At 38.8% G+C, this 21,897-nt stretch overlaps 2 protein-coding genes across 14 annotated transcripts in view; one reads left to right on the top strand and one right to left on the bottom strand.

The window, feature by feature from the left end:
* DNAJB4 (DnaJ heat shock protein family (Hsp40) member B4) overlaps positions 1-4,142 on the bottom strand; it is a 67,753-nt gene extending 63,611 nt beyond the window's left edge. Inside the window, exons 1-2 of one of the 2 annotated variants that reach the window (XM_023549458.2) lie at positions 3,595-4,142; positions 3,346-3,424 (exon numbers count right to left, since the gene is read on the bottom strand). Coding sequence is in view for 1 of the 2 variants with exons in the window: in XM_064282152.1 (XP_064138222.1) it covers positions 3,351-3,495 (145 nt within the window). In the remaining variant the exon portion in view is untranslated. Of the gene's footprint in view, positions 1-3,345 lie in introns of both variants that reach the window. The other variant, XM_064282152.1, reaches the window with a different exon arrangement.
* A 70-nt stretch (positions 4,143-4,212) lies between these two features.
* Positions 4,213-21,897, top strand: part of FUBP1 (far upstream element binding protein 1) — a 38,605-nt gene continuing 20,920 nt past the window's right edge. For 3 of the 12 annotated variants that reach the window (XM_064282142.1, XM_010591165.3, XM_023549447.2), the window contains exons 1-8: positions 4,214-4,436; positions 12,675-12,765; positions 13,603-13,665; positions 14,472-14,510; positions 14,976-15,015; positions 19,105-19,157; positions 19,244-19,315; positions 19,450-19,507. In XM_064282142.1, coding sequence (XP_064138212.1) covers positions 4,323-4,436; positions 12,675-12,765; positions 13,603-13,665; positions 14,472-14,510; positions 14,976-15,015; positions 19,105-19,157; positions 19,244-19,315; positions 19,450-19,507 — 530 coding nt within the window. In that variant the 5' untranslated portion in view covers positions 4,214-4,322. Of the gene's footprint in view, positions 4,437-12,674; positions 12,766-13,602; positions 13,666-14,471; positions 14,511-14,975; positions 15,016-19,104; positions 19,158-19,243; positions 19,316-19,449; positions 19,508-21,897 lie in introns of all 12 variants that reach the window. The other 9 variants (XM_064282146.1, XM_023549452.2, XM_064282141.1 and 6 more) reach the window with 8 other exon arrangements.

Genomic DNA, 21,897 nt, shown 5'->3' with positions numbered 1-21,897 from the left:
AGGAGATGAAAGTCAGTAAGACCTACCACCCACCTAATGAAATGATTGAATATCCTAACATTTGGGGCCATCATTTTAATTTGAAGAGGTCCCTTTCCTCCTCATATCTAACCCACAGGTATTGTGGCTGTGCACGGAAAACAATGCAGGCCTGGCTTAAAAGGCAGATAAGATGGAATACAGCATGAAGTTACCAGATCCTTCTGCCTAAGTACTGTCAGGGGGTAGGCAAGTGCATAAGGTGATGCAGGAAGCCTGTAAAATGTTGCCACACTAAAATGCCAGTTCAAAAAGTCATAAGTAACTGTTTTTCTCCAATAGTTATAAATAAGAATCTGTCAATATTTCTCAGATTTAACAAATCCAATAATGAAAAGCTGTGCTAAGAAAGAATAACTCAGTCATTTTGGTAACCAATAAATCAGAAAGTAAAAGGAAGAAACTTGCTAACTACTCTTTTCATTCTATTACTTGGCAAATTTACACGCTTCCGGCTGGGCTTCTTTCTATAAACACAAAAAAACTGACTTTTGCTTCATCCTGAGGATGAAATATGAAATACCTGTCAGAAGTTAATTTTTTTAATATTAAAGGAATTAAAATATTTTAATTTTGTAGGTTGTTGCCAGAGTTCTAACAATTAATTCTAAAGTTTCTATAACGACTGCGACTAGTATAAAATGTAATTCAGCAGGATACTTAGCTAATCTCTCAAAACACAATAAACCAATTTTAGATTAGCCATGATACACCACTTTTAAGGAGAATTTCATTGCAAAGGGGAATAAACCCTTAGTCAAGGAAAAGTCTGATTTCATGCTATAATGAAACTGGTTAGAGTAACCAGCAAGTACAAATAGCTCTGAGGAGACTGGGTGTACTCACAAGTAATACATGATTAGCCTCACAAGTAATACATGATTAGCATAATCAAAAGTCACTGGTTTCAGAGCTTTCCCACAATTCAATTGCTGCTGCAAGATCCTGAATTTTACCAAAACTATGATTTGAATATAGCTGTTTAATCCAAAAAATTTACAGAAGTACAGTATTATCCTTTGCTGATCATAAAATACCAAATTCTGAATTATATATTTAATAATACCAATCTGCATTTGCATGGCACTTTATGGTATCTGTAGAGTTTACACACAGATATCTCATTTGAGGATGGCAAGGTAGGTTGTGATCATTATGTAGATGAGGAATCTGAGACACAGAGAATAAGTCACTTGCCCAAAGTCACAAAACCAACTAAAACATACAGGCAAATTTTTTCTAATATTAATTCATCCAACAAATGCCTAAAGTGCCTACTCTAGGGACTGATAAATGGTGAAAGAGAATGGCAAAGTCCCTGCTCCTCAGGAGTTTACATTCTAAAGAGGGATGAGAGACAACTAAACAGGTAAATACATAGAACATAGGATAATTTCAGATAGTGATAAATGCTATAAAAAAGACACGGTAATAGAATACAGTGATTGCAGAATGGCAGAACCACAGTGGTTAGAGAAGGTCTAAGGAGGTAACATCTGAACTACTAAGGCCTGAATGATGAAGACAAATCATCCATATGAAGGTCTTGGAAGAGCATTCCAGACAGGGGGAAAATGCAAGTGTAAAGTCCTAGAGGCAGGAAGGATCTTGGTTGGACAGCAAGAAGGTCTGGTAGCTGGAGAAGAATGAAAGGAAGGAGAGACAAACAGGGGACTTATTACGTGGAGCCCTTAGGACACTATGCAGATAGGATTAAAAGTACAACTGGAAGGATACAGATTGGATGATATGATTTATGTTTAAAAAAAGTCATCCAAACTGCTTATGAAGAATGAATTGCAGCAGAATCAATGAGAGGCACTTCAGGTACTTAAAAAGTTCTTGTTACAGATTATTCCTTGGAGAACATTCTTGGAGAGTAGCACATGATGCGTCTTACTTTTGAAGCAATTATATATATGTGTGTATATGTATTATATACTTTTCTGTACAAAATTCCATAAATTTTTTAATAAAGTAAATTGCAGCAATGTAACCGTAGAAACTGAGAAACCAATTAGAATGCTACTGTTAACAGCCCAGATGTGAGGCAAAAGTAATTTGGACTAAAGTGGGAGTAATGAAGGTGAAAAGTTATGGAATTGGGAATATAATTTGCCAGTATGGTCAATAGGCCCCCCTGGTGGATGGATGAAGAAGCAGGGCAGGAATCAAGATCAATCAGAGGTTCTAAATGCAGGGCGACTTTGCCCCCCAGGGGACATATGCAACCTCTGAAGACATTTTTGGTTGTCACAACGAGGTAGAGGGTGCTACAAGCAACTAGCAGGTGGAAGCCAGGGATGCTACTAAACATACTACAGTGCACAGGACAGCCCCTACTAACAAATTACCAATAGTGTCAAAGCTGAGAAACCTTGATCCTAAACGGTTCCCATCCTAGAATACCCGTACTTCCGCGAGAATTAAAAAAAAAAAAATTAGAAATGGTCTACCTATCTTCAAAACTTAAAGACAACTAAAATAAACGTGGTGTACATGGGAAAATATTTGCTTTGGGGGTAAATTATATCACTCTGGTAACACTGGTGATCGGAAGGTCTGGCTGGTATATAAAATATGAGAAAACCAATTACTGCTTAATATATGCCATCTGTTTGATGGGTAGGCTTTCTCAAGATACAACAGAAAAAGTTCTCTTTGGCTATACCAGTCAACACTACTATGCTTAATCTATATCCCAACTAGGCTTAAACCTACATATTCCGAAACATTCAGTGCTTTTCCAAATACAAATCCCATAAAAACTTAAAGGAATGTCTATAAACAGTAAAATCAGCACAAATAGATGACTGGAGGGAAATGATAGCCCACTTGTGTCTACGTGCCTGTAACTTTAATTATCTGATTTGTTTGGGCCTTGACCAAGTGGACACATTCATTTTACATAACAAGAACAGAACTGCAGCATACTTTTTTCAGAATTACTGTAAAACCAGCAATGCGAAAATACTCTCTTAAATCCAGTTCACAAGAGACAAAATGCCACAAAGCTGGGAAAGCTCCTTTTCCGTTATTCTTTGTTATCTAATTGCAAAGAATTTTAGGGGTAAATCGCTGTGATACACTCAAGGAAAAACAGAATAAGCACCCTAAATGAATTCCTGAAACTACAAAATGATTACTACTAAGGCAGTAAATTACGTGCCCCGATATGCTTTGGAAAGTCTGGAGAAATGTCTGGAATTACTTGGTAACTGAAATAAAAAAAAAATAGACAACAGGAAACACAAAAATCATCTAGCCCTGAGGTCAGGAGGTCGGAACAACGATTCAGAACATTACCTTACATTTGAGTTCCCACAGGTTGGGACTGGGCAGGAGCTGCTTCTCCAAAGCCGCAAATTCGATTTTGGACAATCTCCTGACGGATGGAGGGAAGAGAGGTGCTGTTCTTAATTTTAAGGACCTCAAGAAAACTGGCCAAGGCCACATCCAATATACTAGGTTACTAAGTCTGGTTAACACTTAATTCTAGAAACAATATTCAAAAAACAAAAAATAAAAAGGAATCACTGTTATAGCTTCACTCACCTTATTTAAACAAAAGCTTTGAAACCAGCTTAAAAACAAATATGCCTCCAGGCTGAATTCATCACCAATTGTGATAAAACTAAAAGATCTGAAAGTCTAGAAGTAAATTACAGGGGCACTTTACTACCCTGAGAATCATGCTGGGTTCCCGCTAGGCCGGGCAGACGTTTCCCGGAGCATCACTGCGCGGCGTCCCGGGCGCGCTTCTCCGACCCGCCCTCCGGCTGCAGCGCTCTCGAGACACTGTTGCGTCGCCCAGCCAGTCGACGTCACGCCCTTCCCCAGGGATACGCAGAATGACCCCCGCCAAAGACTCATCCTTGCGTCGGCGACCGAAAAAAACTACTACTTTTTTATCTTCAGGCATTCCGAAACCCAAGGCCAATCGCGGCCGCAACATCAGTCTTACTCACTCCACAAGAACAAACTCCCAACTTAGACACAACAATCCGTAGAAAACAAACGCGAAAATATCCCCTGTTCTCGCGAAATCCTAAACACAACTCCCGCGACATTTCTCTCCCTCGTCCTTCTCAGCCCCACCCCCAACACCAACTCGTTGCCTCAGATATATCGCGAGATTTCTTTCTCAGTGCCCGCCCCTTTACGGCACGATGGTCGCACAAGAATGTGGTACAGGCTCGACGGCCGCCATTTTCTTTCTTTCTTAGCAGTTAGCTTAGAGGAGGTCTCTGCGAAGAAGCGGCAGCGGCCACTGTAGGGTAACCATGGCAGACTATTCAACGGTGCCTCCACCCTCCTCGGGCTCAGCTGGTGGTGGCGGTGGCGGCGGTGGAGGAGTGAACGATGCTTTCAAAGATGCGCTGCAGAGAGCCCGGCAGGTAAGCCTGGACCGCGCGGCGGGATCCCGACAGCTCACGGTACTTGGCCGCTGGCTGAGTAGGCCGCTGCCTCTTGGCGCATGAGGAAGAGTCAAGCGATGACCTTCTGGCCTCCGAAATGTGAGGCTACTCCGGTTTTCCCACGTCGTTATATCGGTTGGAGACCAGAACCTGGTTTTGTGTTTTTAGTGTCTAAGCTACTTAGAACCCACGCGTGCTACACAAAATGGCTTTAGGTCTTTTCTCTCCTTTCTACCGCACTCGCGCTTCTCCAAGGAGTTAGTTTAACCTTCCGTTTTTCTCAGAGTGAACATCATCTTCCGTGGGATAAAGCGCGCGTAGTTTCACACAGTAGTGTGGAAAAATAATGAGTTTGAGAAAGGAGTAAGGTCTGCTATCAGGAGCCGTAGTAAGGGATTTGTCATTAAAGCATACTTTACAGCTTCCAACTCTCTTTAGCTCTCTCTCTCAATTAAAGGATCTATGTCATTCACCTTTACACCTACATGGAAGAGACTTAGAGTATTAGTATCCCGAGACGGAATCCTTCCTCTGGGCGGGATTTCCGTGTCACTCAGTTCTCTACCAGTCTTTCCCCCATTATTTCTCAAAATGGCCTCAGGCTCATTATACCCGAAGTTTCAATTTGAATCTGCCTCGCTGTTCAGAGTTGTAAACTGACCAGACCTCTTTGTACCGCGTAGGTGCGTTCATTTGCCCCGAAGGCACTTCTTTCCCAAACTAAAGCTGTGAAAAAAGTAGTACACCATAGTGTTAGGAGAATGATAATCACCAATTTTCTAGTGTGTTTTGATTGCATTAGGAGGTCACTTCTTTAACTTGTTTTTTTATTCTCCAGGACGATTAAAGGATCGTTTGAATCAAAAGCCGAATTCATAAAAAATATACGTATAGCCATTTATAATCAGAAATATTTGGGAGAATCAGCAAAAGGTCATCGTTAATACTAATTCTGGGTTTTTTCACCTAAGTATTTACTACTTAAGAACATGCTTAAAATAACAACATAAACGTTTATGTAACTGTGACAGAAATTCTGTTAGTGATTTTATTATTTATTCAGGTGGGAAGAGTCAGCAGAATTATTTTATTCAATCAACATATTGATGTAATTTGTGCTACATGCCGAATCCAGATGCTGGAGATTTTTTTATGTGTAAATTGAGCCTCTATGGGGCAGTTCTGCTCTGTCCTATAGGGTCGCTGTGAGTTGGAATCACCTCGAGGGCAGTGGTCTTGGTTTTGGTTTTGGAAATTGAATCTGTGCCATCTAGGAAGCTGTAGTATAGTAAGGGAACCAAATGCAAATGAATAGTAGTATCTGATTAATGCTGTCAGAGTAGTAGACAAAATATGGGTGCTGTTAGTTCATGCACTTGTTCTATAAGCATTTATGGAGATCCAACTAAGAGTCAGGCAAGCACTGTACAGGGCATCAGGGCACCTAACTGCCCAAGTAAAGGGGTGATATTTGAGCAAGGCATTAGAGAATGTGTGTTTGACCAGTGGAGAAAAGAACCAACATGTGTAAAGGCACAAGGATTTTGCAATGACAAGAACCTAGGAGTGGAATCACTGTAGGAGATAGTAAGGGTGGAAAATGAGGTGAGAAGAGGTACAGATGAATCTGAGATCCAAATTGTGAAAGACCTTGAATTGCATGCTTTAGTTGAAAATTGGATTTTTTTGTGTGGCTGAGTTATAATTTCCTGAGTAAAGCTAGTCTTTTTAAATATAGAAATTATTCTGAAAGTATGTAATTTCTTGTCTTCTTTGTATGACATAGGTTAGCTGCCCTCATGCCTTTGCTGTGATGATTTAAAGGTTTCTTTATAAAATCCATCTTAAATCTGAGATTCCCAGTTGTTGAATTACCCATTTTTATTAATTTGAGGATGCCCCTATAAGTCATAGCTGTTTGTCTAAATAAGTGTGGAATAACTAGGGAATAGTACTACTTTGACTGAAATAAGTTAGGTCAGTTATCAGAAATACTGTTCACTCATCTGTGTAAAGAGCATATTATATTTTCAATATCCCCGACTAACCTTAAATTTCTTTTATCCAGAGTGTAAAACAATGTTTTTTAGGAGGAAGATGCATAAGAACAGCTTCTTGACCTCAGGGAGCTCGAGAGGTGTTTTATGAATGAGGGTGCTATTGGCATTTTTAACTGGATGGTTCTGTTATTTGGATATTAGGTTCTGTGGTCCCTATGTAGTAAATACTGGTAGTATTTACCTGATTTTTGTATTCTGATAATTCAGGTGGAGTTGCTGATCTTCTCTTTTTCAAGAGAATTCCTGTTAGTCTATTTTTTTATGTGAAATTTCCAAATTTTTATAATACTCTGGACAAAATCTAGCAGAGGGGCACCAGATTGCTTCCCTAGTTTTGGGTTTCCAACCTCTACACTTCAAAATTTCATTTTTTTGTAGATTTCAAACTGTAACTCCAGAGGGTGAGATTAGGATTTTTTTTAGTTAGGTCTTTGTTGATCACTCATAAAAAGAAGTGTAAATGAAATGTTGGTGGTTTGAACCTACCTAGGAGTTCAGTAGGAACAAAACTGGGCAGTGTGAGACTAGATGAATAGAGGGGTAGATCAAAAACTGAGCAAGAATACGTTGTTTCCATCCTTTTCCTTCAAAAACCCATTGCCCAGGAGTCAATTCCAACTCATAGCGACCCTATAGGGCAGAGTAGAACTGTCTCATAGAGTTTCCAAGGAGCACCCGGTGGATTTGAACTGCTTACCTTTTGATTAGCAGCCATAGCACTTAACCACTGCCACCAGGGTTTCCTTTCCTTTTAAACAACTGTTAAATTAATAGTTAAGTACTTCATTACTCTTTATCCTCTTCCCTAATATTGCAAAAGTGAGTCAGGCTACAATATATTTTTTGGATGGTAGGAAAATACCAAATGGAGCTGTTGGTTTTTTATTACCATCTCTGCATTGAAAACTACATTTGGGTATGGTTTTTTTTTATTATTTTGTCATAGGATAGGAGAGGCTTGATTGTGGTAATAAGTGAAGATTCCTTTGTTCTAGAGAGAGGATTTGAAGGTTAATGAAATGATGGCCTGGTAATATTTCTGGTGTTCTCCACCCCTCTTATACAATTCTAGTCCATGAGAACTGAATCCTTCTGGACCCTACCTTCTGGACCCTACCCGTAAAATGTACTAAATATTTAATTGGGTCAATAAACATCTAACAAATTAATGTAGTAATGAAATTTTGTTTTTAAGATAATTCTGTTCTTTCAAAATTTATTTCTTGACTGCCTATAATATGGGTAACTTTGTACTAGATCCTAGAGATACAAAAACAGAGACAGGCGCATTTTTCACTAGTAGAATGTGTGTTTTTGGCTAGGGTGAATAAAAATCTGTTAAATTTTTTTGAATAAATATTTGAAGTCACAATGTGGACCCTGCTTTGTAGTTGAATTACAGTGTGTTGATTTGTTCATAACAGCTGGCAGCTTATTGAGGATACACTATATACTAGTTTCTGTGCAAGTATATTTGGTATTAATTTATTTAATCCTCACAACATTCCTATGAGGTAGGCCTAGAAACTGTATTTTATACAGATAAGGTAAATGAGGCACAGGATACTTGAGAAAATTAGGCAAAGAGTAAAAAGCAGGTGGGCAGTAGAACCAGCAAGATTACAGCCTTAAGCAGTCTGATCCCAAAGCTTAGGCAAAACATGCAGTAGACTGAAAATTAGGAGATAGGCATTTTGGGCATTTAGGTAGTTTATGTCTCTTCTGGTAATCGCCTTATTATTGTTATTATTTCAATCTCTGAAATCAGGCAGTATGACTAAGTAATCTTTTCAATTTACTTTTAATTCTGAAATTCTTGGATTCTGAGAACGGTCCATGAAGAAAGTGAAAATGCTAATAAAGTAAGTGAAAGCAAGAAAAACTCATTTAAGTAGAATCAGGTCCAAATGGAAAGCTTGAATTATTACTGTGGGTTAAAATCAAATAAAGTTAGGGATTACCTACAATTAATTCTGAGGGCCTAATAAGGATTGTATACTTAGAGGTTAGGAATTATTGTTTATCTTAAATTAATCCTCCTTGTAGTGGCCTAGGAAATACACATATTCTGTTGATCTTGGAGAATTGATCCAGCCTGTGTTGGTATTTTTACTAAAAAACTCTTTAATGTAATTATATCATTTCTGAATTTTTGAGCTAGTGTTAATGGTTCTTTTGAGTGGATTAAGTATCAGGCTGCATTTTAATTTGGATAGTTTTCAGACTACTGAATTTAAAAAAGCCAAATTCATTGCTGTAGAGTTGATTCCAACCATAGCAACACTACGGGACGGAGTGGAACTGCCCAATAGGGTTTTCAAGGAGGGGCTGGTAGATTCGAACTGCCTGACTTTTGGTTAGCAGCCTGAGCTCTTAACCTCTGCACCAGAATTCAAACCCATTGCCATCGAGTTGTTTCCAACTCATAGGGACTCTATAGGACAGTAGAACTGCCCCATAGGGTTTCCAAGGAGTGAGCTGGTGGATTTGAACTGCTGACCTTTTGGTTAGCATCCCAGTGCCTTACCACTGCATCACCAGGGCTCCTGTACCAGAATAAGGAGGTATATGTAAGTATCCTTTGTCTGTGCAAAAGTTCCTTGAAATTCAAGAAGTGCTGCTGCTCTGCAAACTTGTAGAGCATTTGTAAACCCTAGGAGGTATTTACAGCCTAAACCATTTTTCTTTAATTAGTAGTGCTGTTTTCTCTGATCTGAATGTTAGAACATTCAGTTCCTAATGAACATTTCAAATACTGAGCGCTTTAAGATTTAGGGGTAGAAACACAGTTGTTTTCAGGCGCGATTAGGAAAACTTACAGGAAAGAAATAAGATTTGAATTAAATGATGAAAGATACAAACAGACTTTTGATTGAGAAAGTGAAGAATGGCTGAGGAAGTTTAGATTGACTAGAGTTTACAAAGTCAGCAAAATCAAACGTGTGGAGCTCTCTTTATCAAGCGCTATATTTTATTATACTTAGTCCTAATGCCCATTATGGTAGTTATTTGTATTTATAGATGAGAAAAGGGAAATCCAGGAGCCCTAGGAAGTACAGCTAATTTATGGAAACTGATACGTATTGGACATAAGACTGAAGTCCTTGAATTTGCCCTTCCACCCAAACCAAACCCGTTGCTGTCAAGTCACTTCCAACTCATAGCAGCTCTACAGGACAGAGTAGAGCTGCCCCCATAGGGTTTCCAAGGCTGTAAATCTTTATGGAAGCAGACTGCCACATCTTTCTCCATAGAGTGCCTGGTAGGTTCAAACCACCCACCTTTGATCACCAGCTGGGCACTTAAACCACTATGCCACCAGGGCTCCTCAAATTTGGCTTTACCCTCTCCATTTTCCTGATAATAAGGCTTGATGCAGTTGAAATAGTTTTATGTCAGGATCTCCATTTTATTTACAGTAAGGAATAATCCTAGTAAAGCCATTATGATTATTGAAGATGGGTGATGGATAAACTGGAGTTCATTACATTATTACAGTTTTGAGTATTCTTGACATTTTCTGTGAAAAAAAAAATTAACCAGAAAACCAAATTTTGATGATAGTAACTAGCATGGAGCTATATATAAATTTAGAAACAAGGGATTGCCCCAAGTTGAAGGCATTTGGCACCAGATAGAGATGACCACCATTTACTTGCTATGTGTCCTCCGGGATTTTTTCCAACTGTAAAATGAATCTACTTCACTGAGTATTCTATCTCAGGAGGTAGTTGTGGTGATTCAATGAAAAATAAGTATAAAACGTTTATTATAACGTATAGTGTAGGGGATCCAACAGAATGCAGAAATTACCAAATATCATTAATGTAACACACAAATAAAGTTTTGATGAAGATGGTTCAAAAGCAGTTGCAGCAGTACATCGACAGGGAACTGCCAGAAATTCAAGCTGAATTCAGAAGAGCATGTAGAACAAGGGATATCATAGCTGGATTTTGGCTGAAAGCAAAGAATGCCAGAAGAACGTTTACTTGTGTTTCATTGACTATGCAAAGGGTTTCGACTGTGGATCATAACAAATTATGGATAACATTGCAAAGAATGGGAATTCTGGGATGCTTAATTGTACATAGATCAAGAGGCAGTCCTTAGAACAAGGGGATACTGCATGGTTTAAAGTCAAGAAAGGTGTGCATCAGGATTGCATTCTTTCATCCTACTTATTCAGTATATGCTGAGCAAATAATCCGAGAAGCTGGACTGTATGGAGAACAAGCATCAGGATTGGAGGAAGACTCATAACCTGCAGATAACACAACCTTGTTTGCTGAAAGTGAAGAGGACTTGAAGCACTTACTGATGAAGATCAAAGACTATAGCCTTCAGTATAGATTATACCTTAACATAAGGAAAACAGAAATCCTCACAGCTGCACCAATAAGCAACATCATGATAAACGGAGAAAAGATTGAAGTTGTCAAAGATTACATTTTCCTTGGATCCACAATCAACACCTAGGGAAGGAGCAGTCAGGAAATCAAACAATGTATTGCATTGGGCAAATCTGCTGCAAAAGACCTCTTTAAAGTGTTAAAAAGCAAAGACATCACTTTAAGGATTAAGGTGTGCCTGACTCAAGCCATGGTGTTTTCAGTCACCTCGTATGCATGTGAAAGCTGGACGATGAATAAAGAAGACTGAAGAAGGATTGATTCCTTTAAATTACGGTGTTGATGAGGAATGTTGAATGTATCATGAACCGCCAAAGGAACGAACAAATCTGTCTTGGAAGAAGTCCGGCCAGAATGCTCCTTAGGAGCAAAGATGGCAAAACTTCATCTCCCTTACTTTGGACATGTTATCAGGAGGGACCAGTTCCTGGAGAAGGACATCATGCTTTTTAAAGTACAGGGTCGGTGACAAAGAGGAAGACCCTCAACGAGATGGATTGACAACAAGCAGTGGGCTCAAGCATAACAGTTGTGAGGATGGCTAAGGACTGGGCAGTGTTTCGTTCTGTTGTACATAGGGTCACTACGAGTCGGAAGTGACTCGATGGCATCTAACAATAACAGAAGAGTGCTTCATTGGTAGCGCTTAGAAATACTTTTTTTTTTTTTTTTTTTTTTACCAATACTTAGTTCCATTTCGTGTTTCATAGAAAAATGCATTAATGTCCACTGGTTGTGTGCTACTTATGACTTGAGGCTGGTTTTTCTTAAGTGATGTTTAGTCAGGTGCAATTACTTACCCCACTCTAAATTATAAAATTTTTAAAGTGACGTGACTTTAATAGGATTACAGTCCTATAGCTGAGGTTTTTTTTGGAGGTACAGCTCCCCAGGCTCCTGCCTCCCTGCCTCCCCCATGTTACTTTGAAGCAACACTGTCCAATAGAAATACAAGCCAGGTATTTGTATTTAACCCAGCATATCCAGATGATATCATTTCGACATGTGATCAGCGTAAAAGATACTTTACATTTTTTGTTTGTTCTAAGTTGTCTATATATCCAGTGTGTATTTTAACACTTAAACCGCATCTCAGTTTGAACCAGCCACATTTCAAGTGCTCAATAACCACACGTAGTTGTGGCTGCTGTATTGGATAGCACAGACTTAGGGTCCTACAAGGTGTTCACATTCTCTGTACTCAACATACAGCTTTTGAAGGATAAAAACCATGGAGAAAACACAATTAGAACACAGGTTTTCTTCAAAGCTATTTGGTCAGTCTATCTTCTAAAGATTTCTAGCCGATTACTTCTTTGTTGGTTCTTATAGGGGTGTATCAGAAGCTTAATTGCAGGTGATGATTGATTGATAATGCCCTGAAATATTAATAAACCAAAAAGCCAAACCCACTGCCGTCGAGTTGATTCTGACTCATAGCGACCCTATAGGACAGAATAGAACTGCCCCACAGAGTTTCCAAGGAGCGCCTGGCAGATTGAAACTACCGACCTTTTGGTTAGCAGCCATAGCACTGAACCACTACACCACCAGGGTTTCCAGCTTCAATAGTAGCAGTAAATTGATCTGAGTTTAATTTGTCTTTTTATCAAATTAATACCATTATGTAAATATTTAGCATATATATGAGTTAAGAAGTAAGGATATATACTGTTGAATGTAATACGTAATAGTTTGTGCCATTCTTGATGATGAAGGTGTGGTTTTTATTTGTTTGTTTTAAGATTGCAGCAAAAATTGGAGGTGATGCTGGTACATCACTGAACTCAAATGACTATGGTTATGGGGGACAAAAAAGACCTTTAGAAGATGGAGGTAAGTTATACCAGAAGTATTTTAATTATCTTATACAGTGTTTAGCTGAAGGGATTTTTCAATATTTTTCAAATGTTTTTATTGAAACATTACTTTAATCATAAGGTTCCTAAAATTGTAAGATTTTTGTTAGCCTCAAAGGGAAAGGAAAAAAAGAGAGACCTGAACAAGGTAGGTAAAGTTTGGGTCAGCCAGCAAACTTTGTCTTATTAAGAAGCAGTTCAGTTTTCTCTCTTAGGATTGTGCCAGATTGATAGTTTGCACAGACTTATTGTTAATATAATGGAAAAAAAAAAACAAAAAAAAGAATTGTTTAGGAGACATCTCACTAGTTTTTCTCATCATGCATAAATGAATCTTTGTATGCTATGTTTTCATGATTTTGCTATTTCAGATTTCATTTTAAAGGTTGAAGTTTCTATAGCTTGCTACTTCAGCGTGTTGCAGGTTATACCACTTTTTATGTTTTGTTTGTTTTAGTATTTTGTGTTTCAGGTTTAACTTATAACAGTGGATTTACAGTGCCTTGTGTTTTTTTTTTTAATGTCGAAGTTCCGAACTTAGAAGTATGCATGTAATTTTTCTTTTAGGTTTGATATATGAATTTTGATACATTTTCTTTTTGCCCACTTTTTTGTTTGTTTGTTTTGTTTTTTGTTTTTAAAGAGGATTCTTGAGCTTATAGAATGTATTAGTAGCTTTTTGACCAGGAGTACTTGGTTTCCTTTCATTTAAGTGTCTTTCATATTTATAGTGAGGTTTTTAATATACAAAAAAAAATGAGCTAATGATGCTTCAGATGTTGTATGTAATGTATTCTTTTTATTTTATGTGTAGATGGCTCTTGGACAAGTCCGAGCAGTACAACACACTGGGAGGGAATGCCCTCTCCTTTTAAAGGCAGGAATTTTTATTTATTACCTGTGTTTAGTATGTAAACGTGAAATAAACCAGTGGATTCTTGAAATGGACACAAATATTTCTTGGATTATGTGTCTGAATTTTTGCTGCACAACATTCTGATGTTTAATTATTTACATTTGAAGGGGGGAGGAGAATAGTACTTTCAGCTACAGGTTGTCTCTTTTAAGGTATGCATTGTATTTACTCATCTGTGTAAAGGATTCAGAGGAAGGTAGTCATGTAGTTGCTTTGAGTGTTTCTGCTGAAGTGTTTTGCTGCGAAACGTTTGGTTAGGAAAATTCAACAGTTTAGATTGCGATTGCCTTGTAATGTGAATTTATTTTTTGCATAGCTTTGTGGTCACTGTCAGATACACTCAACTTCTGATATGTCAGATTTTCACATTTTGATAGCTTTTTTCTTTCTTCCAATCTTCAGTTCCTACAGTGGAAGCATCATTAGCCTTTAGCATGTGATATTTTTCTAGTAACGGATCTAAATACTTTCTTAAATCATTCAAAAGTGCTTAACGTACATTAAGGTCAGTGCTTTGATACAGTCAAAAAAGTTTTTTTTTTTTTTTTAAATGTCTGTGCATCTTTAAACATGAAGAGAATGAAAACGTAATTTTTTTAGACTACTACAAGTATGGGTTGAGTTTTGGCAATTTCTGTTCACATGACAAACACTATCATCAGATAAGTCAATAAATGTTATATTAATATTTAATTTTGTTTGGGGGGAAACTAAGTCTTAAAATTATACTTACTGGCAAAAAAATTAAAAAACTCTTAATTTTGCAGATCAACCAGATGCTAAGAAAGTTGCTCCTCAAAATGACTGTAAGTATTTAAAGCTGGGTTAAAAACTAACCAAATTTTAATATCTAAAGTCTGTAAATAGTCTTCTAGAATGTCTAGCCTGAATTTCTTTGTAAATGCATACCTTTATTTCCTACTTCTGCAACCTCTCACTTTAATTATGGCCAGGTATATTAGTAAGATTTGGTGCTAACTTACCTTACACGTTCAGTTTATTTAACTGCTTCAATTCTTAATCTATGCTTACACTACATGAAAAAGGAAAGTGTTTTACTCTATTCTATTGCTAATAATCTCCATCCTTCTTTTCCATTTTGCTCACTTTCAATGCCGATTTAAGAATTCTATATAAAATTTTGTTCTCTTTGATGTATTTTCTGTGTGTCATGAACAGATTTTACAATTGTTCAGTAAGATTGTATTGTTAAAATATATAGGTGTGAATTTAAATTGCAAATTTACATTTTATCTTTAATTTTTTGGTAGCTTTTGGAACACAGTTACCACCAATGCATCAGCAGCAAAGGTATAGTCAAAAGATTTTCAAAAAATGTTTTGTGAGTTTTCATTTAACTGTGTATAAACACAACTAAGTTGTTGTTGTTTAGAGCCATCGAGTTAGTTCTGACTCATGATGACCCTATGTACAACACAACGAAACACTGCCCGGTCCTGCACAATCCTCCCAGTTGTTAATGTTTCAGCCCATTGTTGCAGCCAGTGTGTCAGTGCATCTCGTTGAAGATCATTCCGTTTTTCACTGACCCTTTACCTTCCCAAGCATGATGTCCTTCTCCGGGAATTGGTCCCTCCTAATAATTTTTTTTTAATAACATGTCTAAAGTATGTGAAATGAAGCCTTGCCATCCTCTAAGGAGCATTCTGGCTGTACTTCTTTCAAGACAAATTTGTTCATTCTTGTGGTAGCGCATGGTATATTCAGTATTCTTCACCAGCACCATAATTCAAAGGCATCAGTTCTTCAGTCTTCTTTATCCATTGGCCAGCTTTCACATGTGTACGAGGTGATTGAAAATACCATGGCTTCGATCAGGTTCACCTTAGTCCTCAAAGTGACATCTTTGCAATTTAACACTTTATAAAGAGGCCTTTTGCAGCAGATTTGCTCAGTACAGTCTGTTCTTTGATTTCTTGTCTGTGGCTTCCATGGATATTGATTGTGGATCCAAGTAAAATGAAATCCTTGACAACTTCAGTATTTTCTCCATTTATCATGATGTTGCTTGTTGGTCTAGTGAGGATTTTTGTTTTCTTTCTGTTGAGGTGTAATCCACACTGAAGACTGTAATCTTTGATTTTCATCAGAAGTGCTTCAAGTCCTCTTCACTTTCAGCAAGTAAGGCTGTGTCATCTGCATATTGCAGGTTGTGAATGATTCTTCTCATCCTGATGCCTCTCCACCTTCTCTGTTTATTTACTCAGCATACGTATTGAATAAGTGTGATGAAAGGACACAATCCTGATGCACACCTTTCCTGACTTTAAACCATGTAGTATCCCCTTTTTCTGTTCAAATGACTCCTCTTGATCTATGTACAGATTGCTCCTGAGTACAAAGTATCCTGGAATTCCCATTCTTTGCTATGTTATCCATCATTTGTTGTGATCCACACAGTCGAATGCTTTGCATAGTCAGTAAAGCACTGATATTCTGTTTTCAGCCATGATCCATCTGACAGGAATGATATCCCTTTTTCCACGTCCTCTTCTGAATCCAGCTTGAATTTCTGGATTCCCTGTCCATGTACTGCTGTAGCCACTTTTGAGAAAATTTTACTTCCTGTGACATTGATGGTATTATTTGGTAATTTCTGCATTTGGTTGGATCACCTTTCTTTGGAATAGGCATAAATGCAGTTCTCTTCAGTCAGTTTGCCACATAGCTGTCTTCCAAAATGTCTTGGCATAGAAAAGTGAGCACTTTCAGCACTGCCTCGGTTTGTTGAATCATCTCAGTTTTTATTCCATTAATTCCTGGAGCCTCGTTTTTCCCCAGTATCTTCAGTGCAGCTTGGACCTCTTCCTTCGGTACCATCAGTTCATGATCACACACTGCCTTCTGAAATGATTGAACGTAGACCAGTGGTTTTTGTTATATTGACTCTGTATTCCTTCCATCTTCTTTTATCGGATTTTTCTTCAAATATTTTGGTGCCAAGTGCTTTATCTTCAAGCTCACCAGTTCTGCCTTCTACTTGCTCAATTCTGTTCCTCTGACTTTCTATTGAGTTATCTAATTCTGTAATTTTATTGTTAATCTTCTGAATTTCTGATTTGTCTCTCTATGGATTCTTGCAGCTTAATAAATTTTTCATTATGTTCTTGAATAACCTTTTTAATTTCTTCATTTGCTTTATTGGTGTGTTCCTTGGCTTGCTCTGCATATTGCCTGGTTTCCTTCCTAATATCTTGAAGTGATCTGTGTATTAATCTTTTGCATTCTGCATCCGGTAATTCCAGGAAGGCGCTTTCATCTAGAAGATCCCTTGATTCTTTGTTTTGAGAGCTTGTTGATTATTTTACCACTGAAGCTCTGATGTCCTGTCACCAGATGGCTAGAGCTATTACCAGGTATATCAGTCTAGGAGTCCATTCACTTTTCTTGTATGAATTCAGCTCAGGTGTCCAGGTAGCTGGTCATCAAGTGTATGGTACAGGCTCTGTCGTACAGTCTTAGAGGGGCAGGGGTGATTGGTCTAGGTACCGGTATCTGGCTGCAGCAGAGGATCATGCTCTGAACAAGGCTGGGGACTGGGCATCATCCCCGAAATGTCTCTGAGGAATGCGCGTCACTCTTTCCTAGAGTGTACAGGTGGGTGGGTTCTGCAGACAGACCATGGGCACCCATTGTTTTTGGTTGTAAGGACTGGGAGGTACCAGTTACCCTTGGACCCCTGTCACGGGTGGCTGGGTGACCTGAGTGGAGCTGCTAGTCCTTAGGCCCCTGATGTGGGTAGGTGAGGACCCTGTTTAATAGGCAGAGTGGTGTCAAACATCAAACACCGACCTCTTCACCATACAGCTGAAACAGTTGTAGTCTGCCAACAAGGGCCTATTCTCCTGAAATAGGCCCACACAAGTCTACGCAGGGGGAGGAGGTATTCAAAGTCCACAGACCGTTTATGCCTGGACAGGAGCCGCTTCTGTCCTGAGCTTCCCAGGTTAGTGGAGCTGGCAAATTACCTTTTCCCTCAGTTGTTAATTCATTCCTTCTCCAAGGCTGGGCGGATAGCTCCAGGCAGTCAACGGGGTCTATCTCAGGCCCAGGGAAATCAGCCACGTAAGCCGGCTTGGGGGTGGGGGGGTGCAGTAAAATATACACAAGTGCTTAGCTTTTGTGGAGAGCGCCATTCTTTTCTGGTTCCGGGGGTGTGAGTAGGCTGTGTGGCTGGCTGCTGCTCAGGAAACTGTGGACTAACCCTACTACCAGCCCACCACAGCCACTCCCTGGAATGGTGCCTGAGGGACGCCGGCAATTTAGGTCCCACAACTCCACTCCTCTCCACTTCTAAACCGTCTCTGTCTTCCTGTGCTGCTCAGTTTGTTTCCTGACTTTGCCTTTGATGTTCAGGGCTCCTAGCTTGTCATAGATGTAATCGTTTGACTTGTTTTTTCTAGTCTTTGTTGTAAGAGGGATCAACGGAAGCATATGGCTATTCTATCTTGGCCCCACCTCCTCCATCTTCTTTTGATGCTTCCTTCATCCTTTAATATTTTCCCAGTAGAATCCTTCAGAATTGCAACGCGAGGCTTGTGTTTTTCCTTCAGTTCTTTCACCTTGAAAAAGCCAAGTGTGTTCTTCCCTTTTGGTTTCCTAACTCCAGGTCTTTGCACGTTTCATTATAATACTTTGTCTTCCCCAGCCACCCTTTGAAATCTTCTCTTCAGCTCTTTGACTTTATTTCTTCATTTTGCTTTAGCTACATGACGTTCAAGAGCAAGTTTCAGAGTGTGTTCTGACATCCATTTCGGTCTTTTTTTTCTTTCCTTTGTTTTTAATGACAGCGAAGTTCATGTATAGGGAATTTGTGTCTGCGTATGTTGTCGTATATGTGAAGAAAATGACTTTTTGTTTGTTTGAGTGAGATATATTTATAAATTGGAAGGATAGGTGGAATTAGCCAGATTGAGATAAACTGTTGGAGCCCTGGTGCCACAGTGGTTAAGAACTTGGCTGCTAACCAAAAGATTGGCAGTGTGAATCCACTAGCTGCTCCTTGGAAACCCTATGGGTCAGTTCTACTCTTTCTTATAGGAGTTGAAATCGACTCAATGGCAACGGGTTTGGTTTGGTTTGGTTTCAGGGTGAATTAGTATAACTCTTAACATGACATTCCTTGAACTCCACCCCCAACTCCTTTTCAGTTACATGCCTTCAGACTGTTCCACACACCATCCCCTCCTTACTTGATGTGTCACCTTATTTAAGATAGTGAGTTTACTCAGATGATAGACTGTATTGAGTATTTTGGCTATGAGTATATACCTAGAACCTTAATTTAGGCAATTAGGAGCTTAAATTAAACTTCTGGTTTTTATTAGTAGAGGACATTTTGTATGTAAACAAACTGTTCTTGTTTCTGGTGTTTCTTAGCAGGTCTGTAATGACGGAAGAATACAAAGTTCCAGATGGAATGGTTGGATTCAGTAAGTAACCTAATTTTAAAACTTTATTAACATAATCAAAAGAGACTTCACAATCTTTCAACTGTTTTTTTATTTTTTAAAACTAGTAATTGGCCGAGGAGGTGAACAGATCTCGCGCATACAACAGGAATCTGGATGCAAAATACAGATAGCTCCTGGTACTATTTTTTTCTTCATATTTTTAAAGTAATTTGAAAAATAGCGTAATTAATGTTTTTTAAGATGCTAGTGAAAATGATACAACCTGTTAATTTTTTCTTGATCTAAAATTTTTTGGTTTTTTTAATTGTAGACAGTGGTGGCCTTCCAGAAAGATCTTGTATGTTAACTGGAACACCTGAATCTGTCCAGTAAGTATGACAGTCTTAAAAACCGACTTGCAGTTATAACGTAAAGGTTCTTTGAAGTTTGTCTTAATTGCTGCTTTCGCCGCCCCTTCCCTGAAACTTTCCCAGCTTCTTTCAAGTTTATGTGCTTCATGCTTTTATCAGTTAGGGTTCCTCATCTAGACCATAAACCAACCAATCCTGTTGCCGTTGAGTCCATTCCGACTCATAGCAACCCTAGAGGACAGAGTAGAACTGCCCCATAGGGTTTCCAAGGAGTGGCTGGTGGATTTGAACTGCCAGTCTTTTGGTTAGTAGCCATAGCTCTTAACCACTACACCACCAGGGTTTCATCTAGACCATAGAACACAGAAAAGGAATAAAACTGACTGTGTATCCACTTTAAACTGTACTTAAGGAACTGAATGTTGCTTGTAAAGAATACATAATCATGTCAGCTGATTTCCCCTAAAACTCATCACCGTTAACCTTGAGTGGACCTTTGTATTGCCAACATTTTTCTGTATATTCACTCTTTTTCAAGACTTTTTGATACTTTATCTCTCCCCTCCAAATCTTAAGCATCTTCACTTATCACAAATTTTAGCTTTTCTGAAAACATAGAAGCAATCCTAAGAAACGTTTCTGCCTTTGCCTGCCGATAAATCTACTAGCCTGCCTTCATTGAGTACATACAGTACTCAGATACTGCCTTTGTTTTCATGTGCCTAAGGCCAGCTCCTCCTTCATACTGAAGGACATTGTCCCTGCAGTTGAACTGTCTCTTCTGTGTAATTATTTTTCCCATCTCTACTAAAAAATTTCTAGCAGCATACAAACTTGTTGGAAACATTTTCTCTGCCCCCAGTCCATAACAAAAACTGTCCCTCATTGGTGTTTCTCTACTCCCTTTTACAGTAAAACTCCTTAAAAGACATGGCTAAACTTTCTGTCATCTGCCTTTTTGTTTTTCCATTTTCTGTTGCAGTCACGCCAGTCAGGCTTTTATTCACACCATTCCATTGAAGTTGGCTCTTGTTAAGGCCACAGATGACCTCTCCACATCAGTCAGCCTAATAGCAGTGTTTGACACAGTCGACTACTCCTTCCTTGAAATACTTGATTTATTTTGCCTCAGGACAGCTATCTCACTGGCTGCTCTTCCTCAGTCTCTCTTAATTCTGCTTTATCTGGACCCTCAACATGGAATTGGCACAAAATTCAGTGCTCACAAGGTGTATCTATACACACGCCTTAAAACCAACCAAACCAAATCTGTTGCCATTGAGTCGATTCTGACTCCTAGTGACCCTGTAAGACAGGGTAGAGCTTCCCCATAGGGTTTCCAAGGAGATTCAAGTTGCCGGCCTTTTGATTAGCATCCAAGCTCTTAACCCATAGTGCGACCAGGGCTCCTTAGGTGGATCCATGTAATCTCATGGCTTTATAGACCATAAATTTTGTATATTTCTAAATTTTTTCTTCAGCCTTGATCTCTTTTCTAAATTCTAGATTTGTATATCCAGCTGACAACTCAGTTTCTTACTTCAATGTCTTTTAGACATCACAGACTTTAGATAATTCAAAATAGATTCCTTTATTTTCCTTCTACCCCCATCTGCTTTTTTTCTTCATTCACCATACTTCAGTATTTGGCAGCTGTTTTAAAACTATCTTTTTCTCATTCCGCATTTATCTGTGAGCAACTGTTGGTCATCTTTCCTTTATAATTTATTGGGAATCCAGCCCCTTCTTGCTACTTTATACTGTCACCTTAGTCCATGGCACCATTTGCTTGTATTATTGCATAGTTTCCCAAGATAACTTGATTATTTTTACCTTTGTCCCTAGTTGTTTTTGTTAGGTGCTGTTGAGTCAATTCTGACTTACAGCAACCCTGTAGGACAGAGTAGAACCGCTCTGTAGGGTTTCCAAGGCTATAATCTTTACTGGAGTAGGTTGAGGTCTTTTCTTCCACAGAGCAGAGCAGCTGGTGGGTTCAAATTCCCAACCTTTGAATTCACGACCAAGCACTTAGCCGCTGCACCACAAAGGCTCCTTCTTAACCCTAATGGCCTAGCCATAGTGAATCTTTTAAAAAAATGTAAAACAGTTCACATCACAGCTTTGCTCAAAGTCCTCTCATGGCTTCCGCATTTGGTTAATAGTAAAAGTCAATGGTCTGGCCTACCTGTCACCTCTCTGACTTTATTATCATTCATCCCCCAACTCACTCTGTTCTAGCCCCATTAGCCTTCTTTATAGTCTTTCAGCCTATCGAACATGTTCCTCATTTATACTTCATGTTTCTTCTCCCTGGAACAATTTCCCCCGATATTTCCATAGTCACTCCCCAACTTCTTTGAGGTCTTGCTTCGAATGACTCCTTATCACTAAGACCTTCCATATCTGTT

The sequence above is a fragment of the Loxodonta africana genome, chromosome 3 (assembly GCF_030014295.1).
Source record: "Loxodonta africana isolate mLoxAfr1 chromosome 3, mLoxAfr1.hap2, whole genome shotgun sequence".
Lineage (NCBI taxonomy): Eukaryota > Metazoa > Chordata > Mammalia > Proboscidea > Elephantidae > Loxodonta > Loxodonta africana.
Note: the sequence above shows the minus strand (reverse complement) of the source record. Positions and strands in the feature narration are given on the sequence as shown.